Source organism: Momordica charantia (genome assembly GCF_013281855.1).
Source record: "Momordica charantia cultivar OHB3-1 chromosome 8 unlocalized genomic scaffold, Mcharantia_2.0 BLBB01000008.1, whole genome shotgun sequence".
In the NCBI taxonomy this organism is placed as follows: Eukaryota; Viridiplantae; Streptophyta; class Magnoliopsida; order Cucurbitales; family Cucurbitaceae; genus Momordica; species Momordica charantia.
Genome location: NW_028275166.1, coordinates 28,187,713 through 28,206,779, shown reverse-complemented (window position 1 = coordinate 28,206,779; position 19,067 = coordinate 28,187,713). Strand labels below are relative to the sequence as shown.

The 19,067-nt window shown below is 34.1% G+C and overlaps 2 protein-coding genes across 10 annotated transcripts; both read right to left on the bottom strand.

Annotated features, from left to right (window-relative positions):
- Positions 1-3,274: 3,274 nt before the first annotated feature.
- LOC111014114 (Rhodanese/Cell cycle control phosphatase superfamily protein) lies at positions 3,275-9,175 on the bottom strand. Its single transcript, XM_022288736.2, has 8 exons — positions 8,724-9,175; positions 8,559-8,612; positions 7,130-7,279; positions 6,664-6,805; positions 6,067-6,158; positions 5,014-5,117; positions 3,832-4,101; positions 3,275-3,710 (listed from the first exon to the last, which is right to left on the bottom strand). The coding sequence occupies exons 1-8, from the start codon at positions 9,039-9,041 to the stop codon at positions 3,563-3,565; spliced, it is 1,278 nt and encodes a 425-aa protein (XP_022144428.1). The 5' UTR covers positions 9,042-9,175; the 3' UTR covers positions 3,275-3,562.
- A 2,892-nt stretch (positions 9,176-12,067) lies between these two features.
- Positions 12,068-16,791, bottom strand: PYR4 (pyrimidin 4). 9 transcript variants are annotated; one of them, XM_022288828.2, is made up of 9 exons: positions 16,655-16,791; positions 15,280-15,356; positions 14,927-15,072; positions 14,197-14,378; positions 13,923-14,059; positions 13,667-13,832; positions 13,471-13,587; positions 12,557-12,717; positions 12,068-12,455 (listed from the first exon to the last, which is right to left on the bottom strand). In XM_022288828.2, the coding sequence occupies exons 2-9, from the start codon at positions 15,307-15,309 to the stop codon at positions 12,261-12,263; spliced, it is 1,134 nt and encodes a 377-aa protein (XP_022144520.1). In that variant the 5' UTR covers positions 15,310-15,356; positions 16,655-16,791; the 3' UTR covers positions 12,068-12,260. The 9 variants fall into 9 exon arrangements, with proteins under 9 accessions (XP_022144520.1, XP_087984411.1, XP_087984413.1 ...); XM_088128285.1 differs by having other exon boundaries at positions 14,927-15,063; XM_088128287.1 differs by lacking the exon at positions 16,655-16,791 and adding an exon at positions 16,476-16,616 and having other exon boundaries at positions 14,927-15,063.
- Between the last annotated feature and the right edge of the window lie 2,276 nt (positions 16,792-19,067).

The window sequence follows — 19,067 nt, the reverse complement described above, 5'->3', positions numbered from 1 at the left end:
TGTTTTACACGAGAAATCATGACAATAACGTCGTTTAATATTGGACATAAAAATGGTTATACTTATATTACATGTTGATGCTGTCGAGCTGAGATGCAACTTCTAAGACAGTGAGACCTGCACAAGGAACAAACACTCCAAAAGCTCGAACTGTAATAGGTTGTTCTCGGACAGAATAGCATACCTGAAGTGTGGGGTGGAGCGTCCCTTTTATAGGAAGGCAGTGGACAAAGTCGTTGGAGTCGTTTCGACCGATGTTTATGGTTGTCGGGCCCCAGGTCAGTGGTCGGACCTGAGGTCGATTCCTCGAGTCGGCGAAGCTTGTTTTGCCTTCCCAACTCGACAGGTTATCAGGTCGATGGGTATTGATGGTCCGATTTTTCCCTTCTGGTGACTTCGAAGGAAGGTACACGTGTTGAAACTTATTTTCACTACCAACATTATATATAAATAATATTATAAGTAACTAGGAAGATCCAAAATTTTATATAAGGAATATATATTAATTCTAAACTTAGCGAGGTGTGAACATTAAATTTATTGGTAAAATAAACTTAGCTCCATGGCAATTGAAACCTGACTCTAACCACGAGGTCATGAGTTTAAAATCTCTCCTTGTTGTAAAAAGAAATAAAATCTTGATTGAACCTTAAATATAGATGGACTTTGTAACTTTTTTATCTTCTCATAGCTTTTGTTTTTATGGAAAATAATTAAAAGCATATATATGTAGGAAATTGATAGACTTAAAGAGAGAAAAAAATGACAAGTGTTAGCCTTTTTGTTGAAATTTTTTACTTGTGTGGACTTATTCAATAATTGATTATTAGAGATATATACTGGAAAATTAAGGAAACACAAAATTAACCAATTTGAATCCAATTGTAGCGTTGTTTCTTAAGATAAATTTATTCCCTCTATGATACTAATTTCATGAACAATTGTCTCTCAAGATAGGACGCATATACTAACCTGTTAACGTACAGAGGGGAAAAGAGAGAATTTTGAGGGATGATTTCTCTGTATGCAAAATTGAAAAGAAATCACAATTTATAGACTATTTGTGGTCATTCAAATAGTCACATCTTTTCGTATAAAGTTATATCTTTACAAAAGACAAGTCCTATTACGAAAAATTGTGTTTCTTTATTTTATCAATAATTCCAACATTTATTTTATGGGATGATCAAACTTAATTCTACCCAATTTATTGAATTGAGTTAATTTTTAATTTATGGACATACATTATTTGGATGTTTGTTAACCGAATAAAAAATTATGAAAGGCACCCTAAAACACACCTTTTGACTTTTGTGCTCAAATAAAAATTGAAGAATTAGGAATTAATTTTTTTTTATAATTAATTGATTCATACATTGTTTATGAAGATGTCTTTGTTCATTCTTCCTCTCTCAAGGAAATTCCTTATAAGTTTTTGTCTTACCCAATTGGATGAAGTCATCTATTGGAAGAGGAAAATAAAACATTTTCACATACAAAGATAAGTTTAACATTTAGTGGGAAGTTTTTTAAAAATAATAATCCAAAGAAAACAAAATATCCCTTTTTTTTATAACGAGAAAATATCTTTTTCACCTTGATGTAAACGATGAATTGACATTTTTTTTAAAAAAAAAATCAATTGGGAGAAAATTTTGTTCCTATCTTTCAATGGTGGAAAGGTCGAAGTGTTAGAGAGGAGAATGATTCTTTATTGGAAAATGACATGATTAAATATTAGAACATCATTATCAAGTTGAACCAAAATCCTCGAGCAAAGTTGTTTACTTCAATGGTTGTATTAAAGGTGTAAATGGCTCGCTTCAAGTTAGTTTTTTCTTTCTATGTTGGGTGAGAATCTAACTCATAATCTCTTGGTTAAAGATATATGTCAATTATCGTGAGCTATATTTATTTTAACTGTTTCAAGTTAGTTATCGGCCATTAAAAAAAAAAAAGAAATCTTATCTAACATATTAATTTTAAAAAATATATTAATATCAACCTTGAAATTAAGGTCTTTAAAATTGGATAGACCAAAAGAAATAAAATTTATCAAAACCAAATATTAGTAGCACATCCAAAACAAGTTTAATATGAAAACAAAATATATCTAAAATATACTCTATATATATAATATGATCAGGTTGACGTATGTATGTATCTATATATATATTAATGTAAAATATACTCTATATATTAATGTAAAATATACTCTTTCTATGTTCAATAGTATGATTAAAGATATAAATAGAAAGAAAGAAAATCATATTTGAATTTGGATGATCTAATATTGTTTTTTTTTTCTTTATTATAAATTGTTGTCAGGAGAAGATGCTGAAGAGGAAGGACACTTCATATGAAGATTCAGCACTGGTAGTTAAGACTTCGTGTAAAAGAAAGCTTGTTATTGAGATGCTGACAATCTGGACTCATGAAGAAAGATCACCCTATAGAGCCAGTTCGTCAAAGGGCTTTGGGTTGGATGCTGGCAGCGGAGACGATGATCAGTTCCTCTGCAACGAGAGAATTTATCCTCATGGTATGTCTGTTTTACCATGACAGAGAATGTGATGTTAGCGGTTCCACAAGTTTACACATAGGCATTGACTTGACGGTTATGCAAGCTGACGAGGAAAGAAAAATCTTGGAATGTCACATTCCAAGTGATGTGGTGGAGGAGGTTATAATTCTCTGAATTGAGAATTATGATTGTAATGAGTGCAGTAGAAGCTGTGAATTGAGAGAAATATGTGCGATTCCTTGTGGGCCGTGGTTTTTTATTCGGTTTAGAGTTATCCACATTAATTCATGCGGTAGAGTAAGAGATTTTTCCTATCAATTTGAGGTATGGTATTAAATATCTGTCGATATGTCTATTGACATTTCTATATATCCATGGGTTCGACATCGACATGAAAAGGTAAATGAACATTTTCATTATATTAAAAAAAAATATTAACAAAATATCACCAAAATGTCACTAATATATACATAATTTTAATATTAATCATTTTTAATTTATTTAGAAATAAAAAAATGTTTATTTGTTAATTTAATTTTTGTTTACGATGTTTTAATTTCTTAATTTTATCAAAATATCCATCTAACTATTTTATTGATATTTCCATAAAATTAAGACTTCGACATTTCCATCAACATCTACTTTTAAAACCTTATCAAGGAAAAACTTGAAAAAATTCCTTTTAAAAATATCATTAACTAAACATATTTTCATGAAACTTTTAATTGAAAAGAACAGAGTATCATAAACTTGAGAAAGCTTCAGGATTATCCATTTCATTCAGTCTTTTCTTTTCTCTCTTTCTTTTCTTTTATTATTTTTTTATATCTAATTTAGAAATGAATATTTGTAACTCATTCTCATCCTACAAAGTTTCTGACTTTTTGTCCATTGGAGACCCATCTACGCTCATGAAAACAAACAAATGGATTTTCTGAATCCCATCTTTCTATAACAAAGAAAAAAAAAGTTCCAAAGGAGGAGATATTGAATAGATTACAATAGCAGAATAATAAGAGGCAGCTTTTGATACAGAACTTAACTTGGTTGTTCTTGTCGAAAATCGCGGTAGACGTGCCATTTCTGATACCTTTGAAGCTCTGCTAAAACAGGTCTAAGACGAGGAGAAGTTGTGCATTCTGAACAGCAGCATCCTCTCAACTCCTTCACACAGTCTTTACAGCATCTGAAAACCAAAACTCATTCCAATAAATCTAGCCAAAACTCGCTGAATCTCGTGAAGCAAAACTTATGTAGTGATTAAAGAGAAGGGCCGAATGTAGCCAAATTTCGCAAAGCAGACTTACAGAAATAGCAGATTGCAGTCAAGATTCGCGCAATTACGATGCCTCAATTGAGAGACCTGAGAAGTACATATATAGCATCTGGCAAAAGCATTATTCCCAGAATGTTGAGTGGTTCTGGATGATTCCACTTTGGGGTTGTAGGCCGATGGAAGCAGTGAGAGTCTCGAGTCAAACACGAATAAATTTCCGACCCATTGCTCGCTACCTTCATTTTTCAAATAATGAGAAACTCCTCCTTTTAAGGTGTAAAGGTTTTGGAACCCTCTTTCCCTGCCACAGACAATGATAAAATAAGGAATCAAGATTAACATCGTCCCCATGATGTCCATCATGGCCAATGCCAATAGGTTGCCGGGAAGAAAAAGCAAGTGTTTTACTTACATACGGTTAATGATGAATAAACCACCATATCAATCCAAAAGTTTAAGCTGATGGGTTGGGTAAATTTAATTCATTTATGAGTATCTCAACACTCCCCTCACTCGTGGGCTTGGATAATTGCACAAAGACCCAACAAGTGGAAATTATAATAAATGGGGAGGAAACCAACGATGCAGTTAACATGGTTGGTTTCCTCCCCATTTATTATAATTTCCACTTGTTGGGTCTTGTTCCAATTTTCCAAGCCCACAAGTAAGGGAGAGTGTTAAGTATCCAAATAAATAGATTAAATTCACCCAACCCATCAACTTAAGCTTTTGAGTTGAGTGGCGGTTTATTCATCTTTAACACATATGACGGATTAAGGGCGAAGTGATTATTAATAGAGGGAGGGGGTCGGGGATTAGGCATAATTTTGAAATTAATTATCTTGCACTTGCACGGCAGAGATAGCCCTCTCAAAAGACTATTACCACTGTACGTTCACTTTACATTGCAATATAATTTCAGTGCTACTTTCTCATACTCAGGATCCTATCACAATATCAACCAAGGTGTATTTAAGATGTATACAGGAAAGTATATGTATAACAGATTTGAAACATATATCCTACATGTTATACATCAACGTGACTTAAAATAGAAACATGATATGAACTTCTACGGCAATTGAAGTGGTTTACGGATTTATCCAAGCATATAAACTGAAGAATGCAAATGAAACGGAACTGAGCAGAATGTTAACTACATCTACTTTCCATGTTTGATCTGAAGACGGTACAGATAAGAAAAGCGGATTACCTTAGAATTGTCGAATATACGTCACAACGGATACCACCAGTGCAATACATCAATACCTCTGTCTTCTCTTTGTCAACATTTGCCAAAGGATCAGAAGCAGCATCCTGAATAAGCATAAACAGGGAGAGGCAATACCATTAACAAAGAGAAATCACTACTTTTCCCTAATAGAGGCTCACAAGTTCTTTATTTATTTATGTATCCTGGTTCCTGATCACAAAGTAAAAATAAATAAGAGGACAGTTCAAAGTTATCTCCTCACATAGTAGGGGGAAAAAGGATTACAGGAATGATATCCTCTATTCAAAGATGTACTAAATATCAATATGTTGAAATAATTACATCAACTGAAATCAATGAAATACAGCATGATTTATTCAGAAAATTATTACAGATGAAATCAGTTACGGGGAAGAGTTTCATTGGAATTAAAAAATTTATATAAAATAAAAAAAAAAACATTGTTTGCTGAAGTGCCCTCTTCTTTTTTTTTTTTTTTTTTTAGAATGCTAAAAGTGATTGTTGAAGCAAAGGAAAAGTTCTTAAAACATCAGTCACCTTGTTATCAGCTATTCTTTTTATTGTTGATTGATGCAGAGGAAAATCATAAGATTTTTAAAAGTGATTGAACCTCGCTTCTATTATTTATGGACAGAGAAGAAGCACAAGCTAAGGGAAAAATTCAAGAGCTCCTTATTCTCTCCCTAATACTATTCCAGTGAAAACAAACCAAAAAAATACTGACCTCCTCTCTCGCCATCGAGATATACCATAGATACAAAGTCATAAACATAATTACCCCTTCTAACTAACTTGGCCCTAAATTCATAACAGAAAACACCCACGCATACCCTTACATCAGCTACTGCCCTCCCCTCAGTCTCTTTCTAGAATATACCTTTTCTAATGGGAGGCCTATAATAAAGCTATCGCATAAATAGATATGAGCTCGAGGAATTATACTAAGATTTAGTTTTGCAGGGGCTGTTATTTTGGCGAAGAGGAAGACTGATTTGATGTCAACTCTGACAGCATGTTGCACAGTTGACATACCTTAGTTTGTGATAAACCAAATGATGTGAACCTAAAACTGTCCACAGTTGGCCGCTGAGCACCTTCGAAATGACCGATGTCCCACTCATATCCTGAATACATGTAATTGAAAAGCAACTATTACAAAGTGAAGTAAACAAAGAGAAGCAGCAATGTGACTACTGGGTAGAATGGCCATACACCAAAAGCTAGAGGAACAAAGCTCCTTTTTCTTAGTTCCTCAAAATCATAAAAGAGCTCTTCTGTTTCAATTTAATTTTCAAAGAGAGCCGAAAATAAAAGAGTAGCCAAAGAATGGTAGCCCAAAACTCTACTGTTCATAAAGTAACTAAGACTATTGAGTTCATTTTTTTTTCCTTTTATTTTCTTCTTCTTTTCTTTTTTATACTAAGAAATCGAGCTTTCATCGAGAAAAATGAAAGAAAATACAACTAGCTTTTCTTTCATTAGTTATATATCGTAACTTCCATATTGAACAGAACATGGAGGAAAATACCACTTTCAAGGGTCTATTTGAGTAATTATTTACACATATAATCATTAGCATCATTTATAAGAAAATTGAACGAGAAAAAATTTTGGAATAAAAACACTTACCATTTCGAATATCCAATAGAATATAATTTGTATCCTCGTTCCTATTCATTGTTTCCAACCTTTCTCTCCATTCAGATGGAGTTAAAGGAGTTGCCCGCTTTGATGGGTCAAGTAAAGGAAGATGTGAAAAATCTTCTTCCAACTGGGAAAAAGAAAGCCTGAGAGTTAGTGAATGTTTCCTCCTCACTCCCCTCCAGATGAACAAATTAGAACTAAGTCATTCAAATAGTTGTCATGTACAGGAATATATTGATTTTATTCACCTGACATGTTCACATAGGAGCTATCGGTAGCATATTAAAATCAGACAGTTTCGAGTACTCTATAAAAAGGATAAACTAGAAATGAAACTCACAGAAAGAAAGAGAGTGTGAGATAATAAAACTACAGGATAAAAGAAGGGTGCAACAATCCTGCAGTAAACTTAAACAACGAAGTTCGTTCTGAAGAAAGTGATTTTGCTTACTTGTACAAGTGAAGGCTTATAACGCAACTTCAACTTTGGAAAGGCATGGCCATTTATTGATGGAGAAACTTGTATTAGGATATCCGAAAATCTGGGATCTTCTCTTAACCAGTTAGCATAAGCAAGAGCATCTTTTAATGGCCCACTGTACTGAACCAAGAATTATATGATTAGCACAGATATCATAAATAAGAGATCAATAATGATTAAAATGGATTGAGAAAGTAAAACTAGCGTCATTAGCAATTTGATCTTGTTTTAAGGTTCAAAGATTGAGATAAAAATATTTAACGAGAATTACAGAATCATATCTCTCCTTTTCATGCATACTAATGTTGACAGACACCTAAAAATATGAAGAATTCAAAATATAAAAAACAAAAAAACTAGAAGATGATAACGCTTTGAATAGAATAGAAGTGTCCACAAATAATTAACTTCCACTTCTACATCAATCAGACAAACAATAAATACTGTGCCATTGAAAAAAATATTAGAATATAACCTTCAGGCAAATCAACTTTCTTTGCACTCCAAGTAATTAATGACATATAATTATGACTTGTGATCTTGATAAAAATATATATATGATTCAACAAACAAACAATTTGGTACCTTGTGTGTTACTGCAATTCAATGGAAATTCAACAAATTATTAATATCCGTGAGCAAATATATTTCGGATACTGAGCTGCTTAATCATATGAATCCACAAAAAATTGCTGAACTTTATAGTCGTCAACATCTTGACATATTTGAGCAAAAAGCACCTACAAGTGCATAACCTAGTCTAAAAAGATAATAGTCCTATATATGTTTTTTCTATAAGAAAAAATTTCATAGATGACATGAAATTACAAAAAACTTGTCCAATTAGCTAAAGAGTGTTCAACCTATAGTTGTTGAAACCAAAACTGATTTCTACAATTGCAAGATGAGGGATTGGCCCATGACTTTTTCTGGGAACTGCTGGTTGGATAAGTGGAAGAGAACTTTATTTCTCAAAGGAGGGAAATTAACTCTTATCAAGTCGGTCCCTTATAGTTTTCCTTCCTATTATTTTTCCACGTTCAAGCTTCCTCGGGGAGTTGCCATAAGCTTATAGTTGCCACGGTGACCTCTAAACTCAATTTTTTTCTTCTTTGATAACTAGAAGTTAGAGTTTTGCTCTCATATATCTAGGAGCACCTGCGCCCGCTCCAAGGTTCGGACCGGGGAGACATCAAGGATTTTTGGTATTAAGCTCGTCAGACTAATATGACCAAGAGACCCGAGCTCTTGCCAACTAGGCCAACCCTTGGACACCTCTAAACTCAAATTTCAGTGTGATAAACCAGTGAAACCGTACAGAATGGATGACATGTAAATGAATCTCATTCAGAAAAGCAGGTATACATAGAAATTAAGATATATTTGAACACAACAATACCTGTGCGTTAATTCCTTGTTCATTCAGATAGACTCGGCCATGAATATCCAAGTCCTGAAGAAAAAAAAGAGTACATTACAGATTTTGCTCATAATCTTCACAATTAGTTACCCAAATCATAATTTCTTCTAGGTTTTGTGAGCTGTGGATAAAGAAAGAAATTACCCTCATGAAGGAGAGGTGGTTAGCGACCTCAGCTTCCGGGTCCTCGATGAACACAAAATGATAGAAATTGACAACTACGAAATCTTCCTCTGAAGGCTGGGAAACGAGCTGATGGCGCTCCTCGTTTGGCTGTAAGCTCGATACAGAAACCGAAAGGAACGTATTAGGGGCCGAGGAAACTGCAATTTGCCTTTGCTTACATTTGCCGCGCCGGAGCGGAAGCCTAATGGCGCTAATGGCGAAACCAATTGTACAGGAAACGGTTGGTCTCTGGATAAGGGAAATGGAAGGAGCGGTGAGTGAGAGTGGAGTAGCCATGGCCGCCAAATGCTACTGGCGGGGCAAGCTATAGCCAATAGGATGCCATAGGAATGGTGGTGCAGGAATCAGGAGCTTTTGTCCACTGCCTCATCTCTAGACATGAAAACTTTGGAGGTTCGAATTTGTGCATTATAATTATTAAACTATTAAATTTGTGTAGGATAGGTCTCACTTTTCCGAAGCTCGTTTGGTAATGTTTCCTATCTGGACTTTGATCTTTTTCTCTGCTCACTTTTAACCGTATATCCATTATATTTTTTGTTGAGGCAATTTATCCTTTTATTGTATGATTTTTGGTTAATCTTTTGAGAAATTATTTCAAATCTGGTTAAAAGTTTTGGTAGATTGAGTCAATAATTTATTTTAAATGATGTAAGTAGTTTACTTTTGGAATGTCTTTCAATTAGCTAGCTTGGAAAATTATGTATGATGGTTTGAATGAGTTTGTGATGAAAGAATGTTTAATTATGTGATCTCATGCATGGTTTATGAATGTGTAAATTGTTGGAGGCATAAAACGATATTGCCACGTGAAAGACAGAGAGTTGGCTGGTCATCAAGTCTGTCCCAAATGCTCGTTCTCCCGAAGGAACAACCTACAACACTTAGCCAAATTATGGAGAGGAAGATACTAAAAGCCTACCTACGTAGATCATGTGCACTCAACGGGTCGACCTTTGGCCCGATACGCTAACTATTGGTTAGATACCAAACCCATTAATAGGAGGCTCACTTTGTGCCTAACATTCTAGCTAGCTCGATCTAAATACTAAAGTCAAACTCAAAATTGAGACTGGAGCGTGGGAGTATTTGTTCTCTTGTGTTTGTCCTCAAGCAACTCTACGGTTCATTCCAAATCACTCACCCAACTCGTCCAGTTAGTCTACACCAAGTCGACTTGACCGACATTTGTTTAACAAATATAAATGTTTTTTTACGAAAATAATGTGGCAATTACCCTCCTTTATTTTCTTAAGTAGATGCACACAAACTGAACTGCTAGGTGGGTAGGTATGACTCCACATACTAGGTGCCAACTATCGTATGATTGGGTAGAGTCCCACATGAAACCTGCCTACACACCACCATAGAGTTTGTAACTAAGTATATTTTTTTTTTACGTTATAGACTAAAGCACTTTGTCGGTGAGACTTGGCTTAGATGACAGGGTACTTACGGTATTGGTTTATGTAAAAATGAGTTAATTGTCCATATTGGCCGAAAAAGAAAATGTTTTTGATGGATAAAAAATTTAGATCCAACATATTTATGTTATTATTATACATGTACATGTCTAACATGTTACTTAATAGTTTTAATACTCACTCTTTTTCCTACGATCTTTTTTAAATAAAGACAAGAGCAACGAGATGAGGGACAGGGTTGTTTCTTGAGTATGCTATGTGTTCCAATGTTTTTCCTCACTTCTTAATAATTATGCTTTAATGGTTTTATGTTTAAGGATTTGATATAATCTTTTTGTTCATTTACTTATTATTTTATGTTAATTAGAACTTTTTAAATTTCTTTATTTTTTTTAATGGAGTCTCAAATAAAGTTTTAATTTTTAATTATTTAAGAAATTATATTGGGCTATTATTTTCTTTTTCTACGGTGCTTTCTTCCAAATTTTTAAATGACAATAGCATACATATATTAATGGTCGTAGCCAGCCTAAATCTAAATAAGTCTGGTCATTACTTATTCAAAAAAAAAAAAAAGTCTGGTCGTTACAATAATCTCCTAGATCATTTAACTGGACCAAACTAAAGTCGATGAGTAAAAACTCTTAACTTGGTAGATTATATCAATTTTCACCCTAAACTTTTAATTTAATTAAATTAGACTCTAAACTTAGATAAGTATTATAATTTTAACCCTGTATCAATTTTGATTAGTTCTCTCACTCATTTTAACAATAAGCAAAGTAAAAAAGCTCCAAAAGCTCGCTAATTTAATGGAAATCAAGCTTCACACAAAATTAAGTTTAACATTTCTTAAAGCTTAACATGAAGATTGCAACACATCCAAATTAAGGTGTAATTTGATGAAATTAAAATTAATATACATTGTCAAGTTTAGAGTAAAATCGATCATCCTGTTATGTTTTTTCGTAATATTTATTATCTTCATTGTAAAAGTTGAAAATGTATCTCTTGTATTGTATTTAATGATAAATAATTTCAACAATGCTCTCCATTAATCACTACACAAATTTATTACGCTTTATGGACAACTCTCAATTCTCAAGTACCAAGAAGGATGGGATTTGATAGCACAGAGGATCAAGGCTTCCCACAAGGTACTTTCTTACGTAGAAAGAAATAACTATTTCCTCCCTAGATAAATACTGAATAGACAAATATAACAGCTTAAAACTTTGAAATCCAACAGATCATTTATACCCATAGCCGATAGTGTTTTGGCTATGTCAAAATCACTCCAAAATATGCCTTAAAATGATACCGTTTCTTGCAAACAGCGATATTGAGATGTATGATTTATTGTTCCACCTCCTTGGGAAGATAGCTATGGAGTCGACCACCTATAACAAGAGTAAAAAAATCTGACAGATGATTTATACCATAGCCATAGTTTTTTGGCTACGTCAAAATCACTCCAAAATATGCCTTAAAATGATACAGTTTATTTCCAAACAACAATATTGAGATGGATGATTCATTGTTCCACCTCCTAAAGAAAGACCGCTATGGAGTCGACCACCTATAACAAGAGTGAAAATATTTCATATGAATGGACAGAATTTTACATTCGAAGACGAGGGGCATTCCTTCCTTTTTCTGCCTGTATATTTCGGAGCAAAACTTGGAGTTTGTTTGTACAAGAGATCTAAGAAATGCCTCGATTAACTATCTGAGAAGCAGCAGTCCCATGAAGATAATAATAATCATAATAACAAATGCACCTTCTGAGAATAACAGTCGCTAAAAACCAAAAACAAAATTTGAGAATGTTATTACCAAGCCAAATAATATCAAAGATAGACTTGCTAATCTCATCCATGCCAAAATTCCATCATGATTTTATTTCTATCATGTGAAGGATCATACATAAGTAGTTCTACAAAAGACAAGAAGTTTTTATGGTGGGAAATCAAGAATCAGTCTATAATCAGATAATGGAACGAAATGCCAGAAAAGGTGTGCTAATAATGTAAGCAACAATTGGAAGGAACTTGAGTTCATTCAGTCAGTCTCAGTTAAAGCATGGCTGCCACTCAAGTGTCTCACCTGCAAACATTGGAACAATATCCCCAAACGAAAATGAAAAGGACTCTGGAACCTTCCATGGAGCCTTTTGCAGTGTAATTTTTGAGGTGTTTCTGGGGAGTCCGTAGAAGTCTGGTCCGTTGAAACTCGTAAATGCTTCTAATTTATCGAGAGCACCCGCCTTGACAGAGGAAAAGGAAAACAAAGAAAAAGGAAACGATGCTTTGATGAAAATGAAGAGATGAACAAATTATTAGCATAATATGAAACAAAATAGAATACCTCTTCGAACACCTTTGCATATAATGATAAGGCAATTGGGGCGCTGTATATACCCGCACATCCACAAGTACATTCTTTCCTTCGCCTCTCGTGTGGAGCACTATCAGTTCCGAGGAAAAACTTTTTACTTCCACTGGTCACAGCTGACACAATTGCCTCTCCTAGAAGAGAGGAAGTGAGTGAATTCAAAAGAAGAAATACTCTACAACTTTCTTTTGGGGGGTGGGTATTGGTGCTCATGGAATGGACAAATATTGAGTACTTTGGGCCTATTCTCAATTTACATGAAGAAAAGAAGTCGGGAATCCCTCAAAAGATAAATAATGAAAATCAAAAGCCACTCTGGCTGAGATTAAGGATGCCATAGGATTAGTTTGGCATACCTTTACTTTAAACACTTTTAGAAGTATTTTTTCTTCAAACAATTTTAGTAGGTGGTTTAATTTAAACAATTCGTGCAGTTGCTTACATTTTCTTAAAAGTGCTTTTAATCCCAAATTTGTTTGATTGCACTATATCTCAAAGTGATTCTAGAAAGGTCAAATTACCATAAAGTGATTTTAAAGTAGTTCTTGGTTAATCACTTTAAAATCACTTTTTTTTTTTTTTTTTAGAATCAACCTTCAAAAAATTTTAAGGTAAATAAACAATTAAAGGAGTTTTATTTGTTACCAAAATTGCACAATCAAAACAGAAAAAGAATCGTTTTAGCCGTTCGAAGTCACTTAGGAAGCTATGCAAAACACACTCTAAATCTCATTATTTCTTCTCATTTGAGTAAGAAGAATATCTAATAATGTTTACAGCAATTATTTTTCTCGACATAATTTCAGTAGATTGCTGAAACTGACAAAAAAGAAGACAAAGAGTGAGGAAAATATAGAGAATCTGCAAAAAGTGTAGTTGGAACTTACTATGGGTCTCTCTCTTGAGTACTGGGAGACAGTAATTATGTGGCTGCAATCCTCCTTGAAACAAAGAATTCCTATTGAGAAGAAGATGCTGTGGAGTAACTGTTGCTGCTAAAAATCCTGCAAAATATTTTGAAAGTCATATACAAGCCCCAACACTTCCATTGAAAATAGTGAAAGTATAGTATATATAATATACCATCTTTGTAAGACTGAACAAAGTTAGCAGCGTCTGCAGTAGTGATATGCTCCATCACCACCTTCAGTTTTGGAAGCCTCTGAATCAAGGGTTTCAACACAGTTTCAATGAAGACCTTCTCACGATCAAACACGTCAATATCGGGATTTGTTACTTCGCCATGAACCTACAAAGAGGTCTGTTTAACTAAAAAAGAAAAGCTAAATTCACTGCTTCAATATTGGACAAATAAAAAAGTGTTCTATCAGCAAACTACCAACAGAGGCATATTCTGTTCAACCATCTCCTCAAGGACCGGTAGACACTTTCCAAAAAGATCAGTTACACCATCTTGGGAATTTGTTGTAGCACCAGCAGGATACAATTTTACAGCATAAACGGCCCCACTTCTTCCTGTCAAAACATCGTCGTGTAAACAAATTGAATACAGCCTCAGAGAATCACTAAATAGGAAGTTAGAAGGAGAAGCAATGAATATTAAAAGCAAATCTCCTACAATGATTCATTTCACGTTGCAAGCCAAGACTTACTTGCGAGCTTAATCTCGTTAGGGCTCATTGTATCTGTCAAATAAAGCGTCATAAGAGGAATGAAGTTGCTGTTGGACGGTAATGTTTTCAAGATAGAATCTCGATAAGCAACTGCAGCGGCTGTGGTAGTGATGGGTGGCTTCAAATTTGGCATCACAATAGCCCTTCCAAAGTTACTTGCGCTGCATATTAAAAGGACGAAAATCAACAACTGACATCACAGCTAAAAGCTATTATTTGTTATAATATGTTAATGAAGTATATCCAGTAGTTGCTTCACATATCATTTAAGAATTGACATCAAAATCATATGGTTACACACTTATCCTTGATCCTACTTGACCACCCTTTCCAGCATGCAAACAAGACTCTTTTGGCTTAACTTTAAGCCTTTATTTGGTCAATTGGAATGAAAGAATGAATCTTTCAAGACATGAAGACAACTTTAGAAATATTTTTTGATTCTCTATCTTTTCTGGCTATATATCTAAGTGTAAAAATGTCTTGCCCTGTAATTATAGCATGACCTCAATTGGAGAAGTTCTTTTTAACTTCTTTTTGAAAGGTTCTTCCCCTTTTTCTATAATTTCATACCATCAATGAAATTATTTCTTATAAAAAGAAAGACGTTAAAACCTTATGGCAGCAACTATTACCAAAAAAATAATAATAATAAAAAAAAATGAAAAAGGAAAGGAAAGGATGAAAGAACCTCACAAGATAAATTTACCTGTGAGGGAGAACAGCTTTTAAAAGATCACCATCACGGAGATGAAGATGCCAATCATCAGGCTGGGTGAGTGTGAGCTGCATTTTTGGTGCTTGACGCTTTAAAAACTTGAGCCCTTCAAACTTTTGCACAGGTGACTTCAGTGGCTACCATCAACAATGTAAATCAGTAATAGGAAAGCATAGATCCGAAATTTAATCAAATTATGACAGGATGATAATATGCAAATCCCATTTTGTTTTCAATAGACCAAAACATACAGAGTGGAATTTATCAAAATCAGGTCATTGTCACAAATGAAATATCAATTGAATGTAATTAGAGTGGAGTCTATTATTAACAGTAGCATATACTTGGAACGTAAGGACCAAAGTCTTTGTCATAGTAAAATCCAGAGATGACCTCGGGCCTCTTTAAAATGATATTTCTTCTGTTCAAATGAAAATATAAGATCAGAGATAACAACCCAACTAAGATTAATTACGTTAGGATAATAATTACAATAAGTAACAGAAAAGGCAGACCAAGAAGAAGCTTGATATTTTAAAATATTCAACCTTTCCTTCCATTCTTTTTTTAACAAGAAACATACATTTTATCGAATAGATGGAAAGAATAAAGATGTTAAAGGTTACAAACTCGCATGGGAAGTGCAAAGAACAAAACAACCAAACAGAGCAAAACAAGCTCTCCAAAGATAACAAAAAACCAACCAGACCTAAAATAACATTCATAGTCGATTCATTTGCTTGCGTTAAGCCCAAACTCAAACATCAGTTGCTCTAGCATATGCGGTTCTTTAGGAAAAAAAAAAAGGTTAAATCTTAATTGGGTCCATCCACAAGCTACCAAAAAGAGATTTTGAAGAACAAAACAATCAAATAAAAGTTGTTCGCCGGTTTCCTGTGAACTAATTGTGCTTAGCTTATACCAATCGCATTTGTAACGTAAACCCTAAAATAGAATCTCAAACTTGAACTAAAAATCGATTAAAGATAAACGAAGAGTGATAGCTGAAGGTGGCGATTACTCACCTTGAGCTAGGGTTGTGGTATTGGAAGATAGGAGGGAAACTAGAGCTTGACATCAGTGGTTTTTGCAGAGAATATGCAGCAAGATTAGAGAATTCCTTTTCTCTTTCTCCCAGACACAGCAGAGATTCTTGCTGGGTGACATCGGTTCGGTTTGTAAGAAGGAACACCGAACCAATGTCCAAAACCGATCTTCAGGACATCGGTTCGATTTGAACAAAGAACACTGAAACTTACAACAGCATTTTATTCCCTAAAGCAAATTCATGGAATAACCCACAACTCAAGGGCATAAAGGAGCTACCCAATGCAGTGGACTGCTGCTCTAAGAGCAGGAATCAGAATGAACAGGCCCCAGCATCCGAAGCACCCAAATAAAATATCTAATGGTTAAAGATATTAAACATTAGCTCGCAAATCCAACAGTTTACAAGCGCAACAACAAAAATAGCAAGAGGAATTGTGTTAAATTCAGTCAAGATCCTATAAAATTCTCTAATTAAGCATATGCCACGAACTTGCAAATCTGGAATTCGACAACCGTTAATACAAGCTGAGACAATTGATGAACGGCGTCGATCACTGTTCCTTTCCTAAGTGGATCGAAACCCTCAGCCCCAAAATTCGAAAAACTTAAATGGAAATGGAATCAGTAATTTTGAGGAAGAAGAAGAGAAGAGAGGAAAAGGAAGCTGACCTTCAAGTTGGTAAGCAAGTCGGGAGACGTGAGAAACGACGTGGGACTGTGAATCAACAAATGGCGCCAAGCAATTACATGAGAGCAGAGAGAGCAATTTAAATGTTCATGTCTAGTCGGAAAAAAAAAGATTTGATGTCTATCAAAATGTCTAAACTCTTGCTTTTGTAGAAATGGATTGGTAGATAGATGGTGTATTTAGGAGTTAAAAATAGAAAATTTACATCCAAAATAATTCACAAAATAGATCATATCATAACAAAAATTACTAATATATTAAATGTGAAATTGGTAAATCATTATTAAAATATATTAAATGTGTTAATTCAACTCTCCAAAATTGAAAATCCTAAAACCTCAAAATTCTATAATCTCCTTCTTCTCCCTCGATTTTCTTTCACTCATCCGACTATCGGGCTTCTTCTTCCTCTAAAGCATCCGATCATTTCTCCGACATCGTCGCTGTCTCCGACGGCTCCGATTTCTTTGTTTGCAAAAAATTTCACCGCCGACCTCCGTCACATCTTATTTCGTTAGTTACCATTATACGGTAACATCATCGTCGTCTCCCTTCGTCTCTGACTGCTCCATTACACGGTAACATCTAATTTCTATTGGACAATAAAGGACAAAATAGGAACCAGGAGGTAAAAAACGTTGTGCCGTGGGCGGAACCACTGCCTTGAAAGCAAAATCGGCACGACCTCGGTGCTAAATCGTTTTACTGCCGGTATGCTCGTCGAAATAGGAGTGGAATCAATCCCGTGCTCAGTTAAGATAGTTGAGAGAAGTGGAAAAGTGAAGGAATTGAGTGGAGAATGAGATGAATGAGATGATCTGAAATGGAAGGGGAGTGAGCTTTTTATAGTGACGTGGTAGCCCAAAATAGAATTGAATTTTTAAAAAATAAAAATTTATTTTGGCCATCCATGTGTCTTTTGAATTGCTTGAATTTCTCATTCAACATTCAACTATCTACATATCCAACAATTCATCTTAGTTTGCCACGTGTCTTTGACTTTGTAGAAGAAATTTGCCCCAAAAGGAAAATTTGCTTTCAAGGCAGTGGTTCCGCCCACGGCACAACGTTTTTTACCTCCTGGTTCCTATTTTGTCCTTTATTGTCCAACAATTTCATCTCCGACCTCCATCGCATGAGCATTTCAGTCTGTCGGTTCCCATTATACCGTAGTTTATGCTATATTTAGGTTTTAATTTTTGATAGAATCGAGGTTCATCTCTTGCTCTCTGGTTCTATTGTTTAAATTAGTTCGCATATACGAGTATATAGTTCTGATTTCTCTGGTTATTAAAACTAGAGATATATATATCCTACGGAAATAGAACCAGAGAACTAAAGAAATCAGAACTATGTACTTGTATATTATATCTCTGGTTCTATTGTTTTATGTATCATTTAACTAGAGATATAATATATATCCTACGGAAATAGGACCAGAGAACCAAAGAAATCAGAACTATATACCCGTATATTATATCTCTGGTTCTATTGTTTTATGTATCATTTATATCTCTAGCTTTATGTAGCAGAAATCGGAAGAAATGAGGATCGTGAGATTTGGATATTTTTTAATTAATAATATTGGGAAATAAAGAAAATCAATCTGAATTAAGGGATTTGAATTGACAATTAATATGGGGCCTACATTACTTAAAGGAGATATTAATTTATGGAAATAACTATTTTTGAAAATCCAAGTAGGGGTGAATTCGGAACTAAACTAAAATCCTACTCGTAGAAATCTAAAACTGTAAAATTATAAAAATTTAGACAATTATGTAAATAAATTTCTAAAACAGCCATCTGAAGATATTATCTCTCGTAAAAATGTGGATGAAAATTTTGATAAAATGTATTTCAATTCGTTTAAGCTATTGGACTCTAATACTATATTAATATTTATGGCTACATATCAAAATTAATTGGCAATGAAAAGAGTAGCTCATATCTATGATAAACCCATATAAGGTCATTTTTGTTTTCAACGTGGGATCCTTAATAAAATTGAGATGTTGAACTATTTTAAAAGAATCGATCAAACCAGTCGATTCAATTTGGTTTGATTCAACTGGTCGGTTCGATGGAGAACTTGGAAGAGAGACATGGAGGTAGTGAGAATAAATAAATATTCTCGAGGTAACAGGCATGTGACATTAGGGAGCTAGGGTTTTAATCTCTTTTTCTTCCTCTCTCTTTTTACTTTTTAGTGCAAAATACATTTTTGGTTCCTGAGGTTTGAGGTAGGTGTCTACTTGGTCCCTAAAGTTTCAAAATGTACACTTTTGGTCATTGAAGTTTAAATTAGGTGTCAACTTAGTCCCCCAAGTTTTAAACTGAACACTTTTGGTCTCTGAAATTTGAGAAATAGTTCTAAATGATCCCTAATTTTTT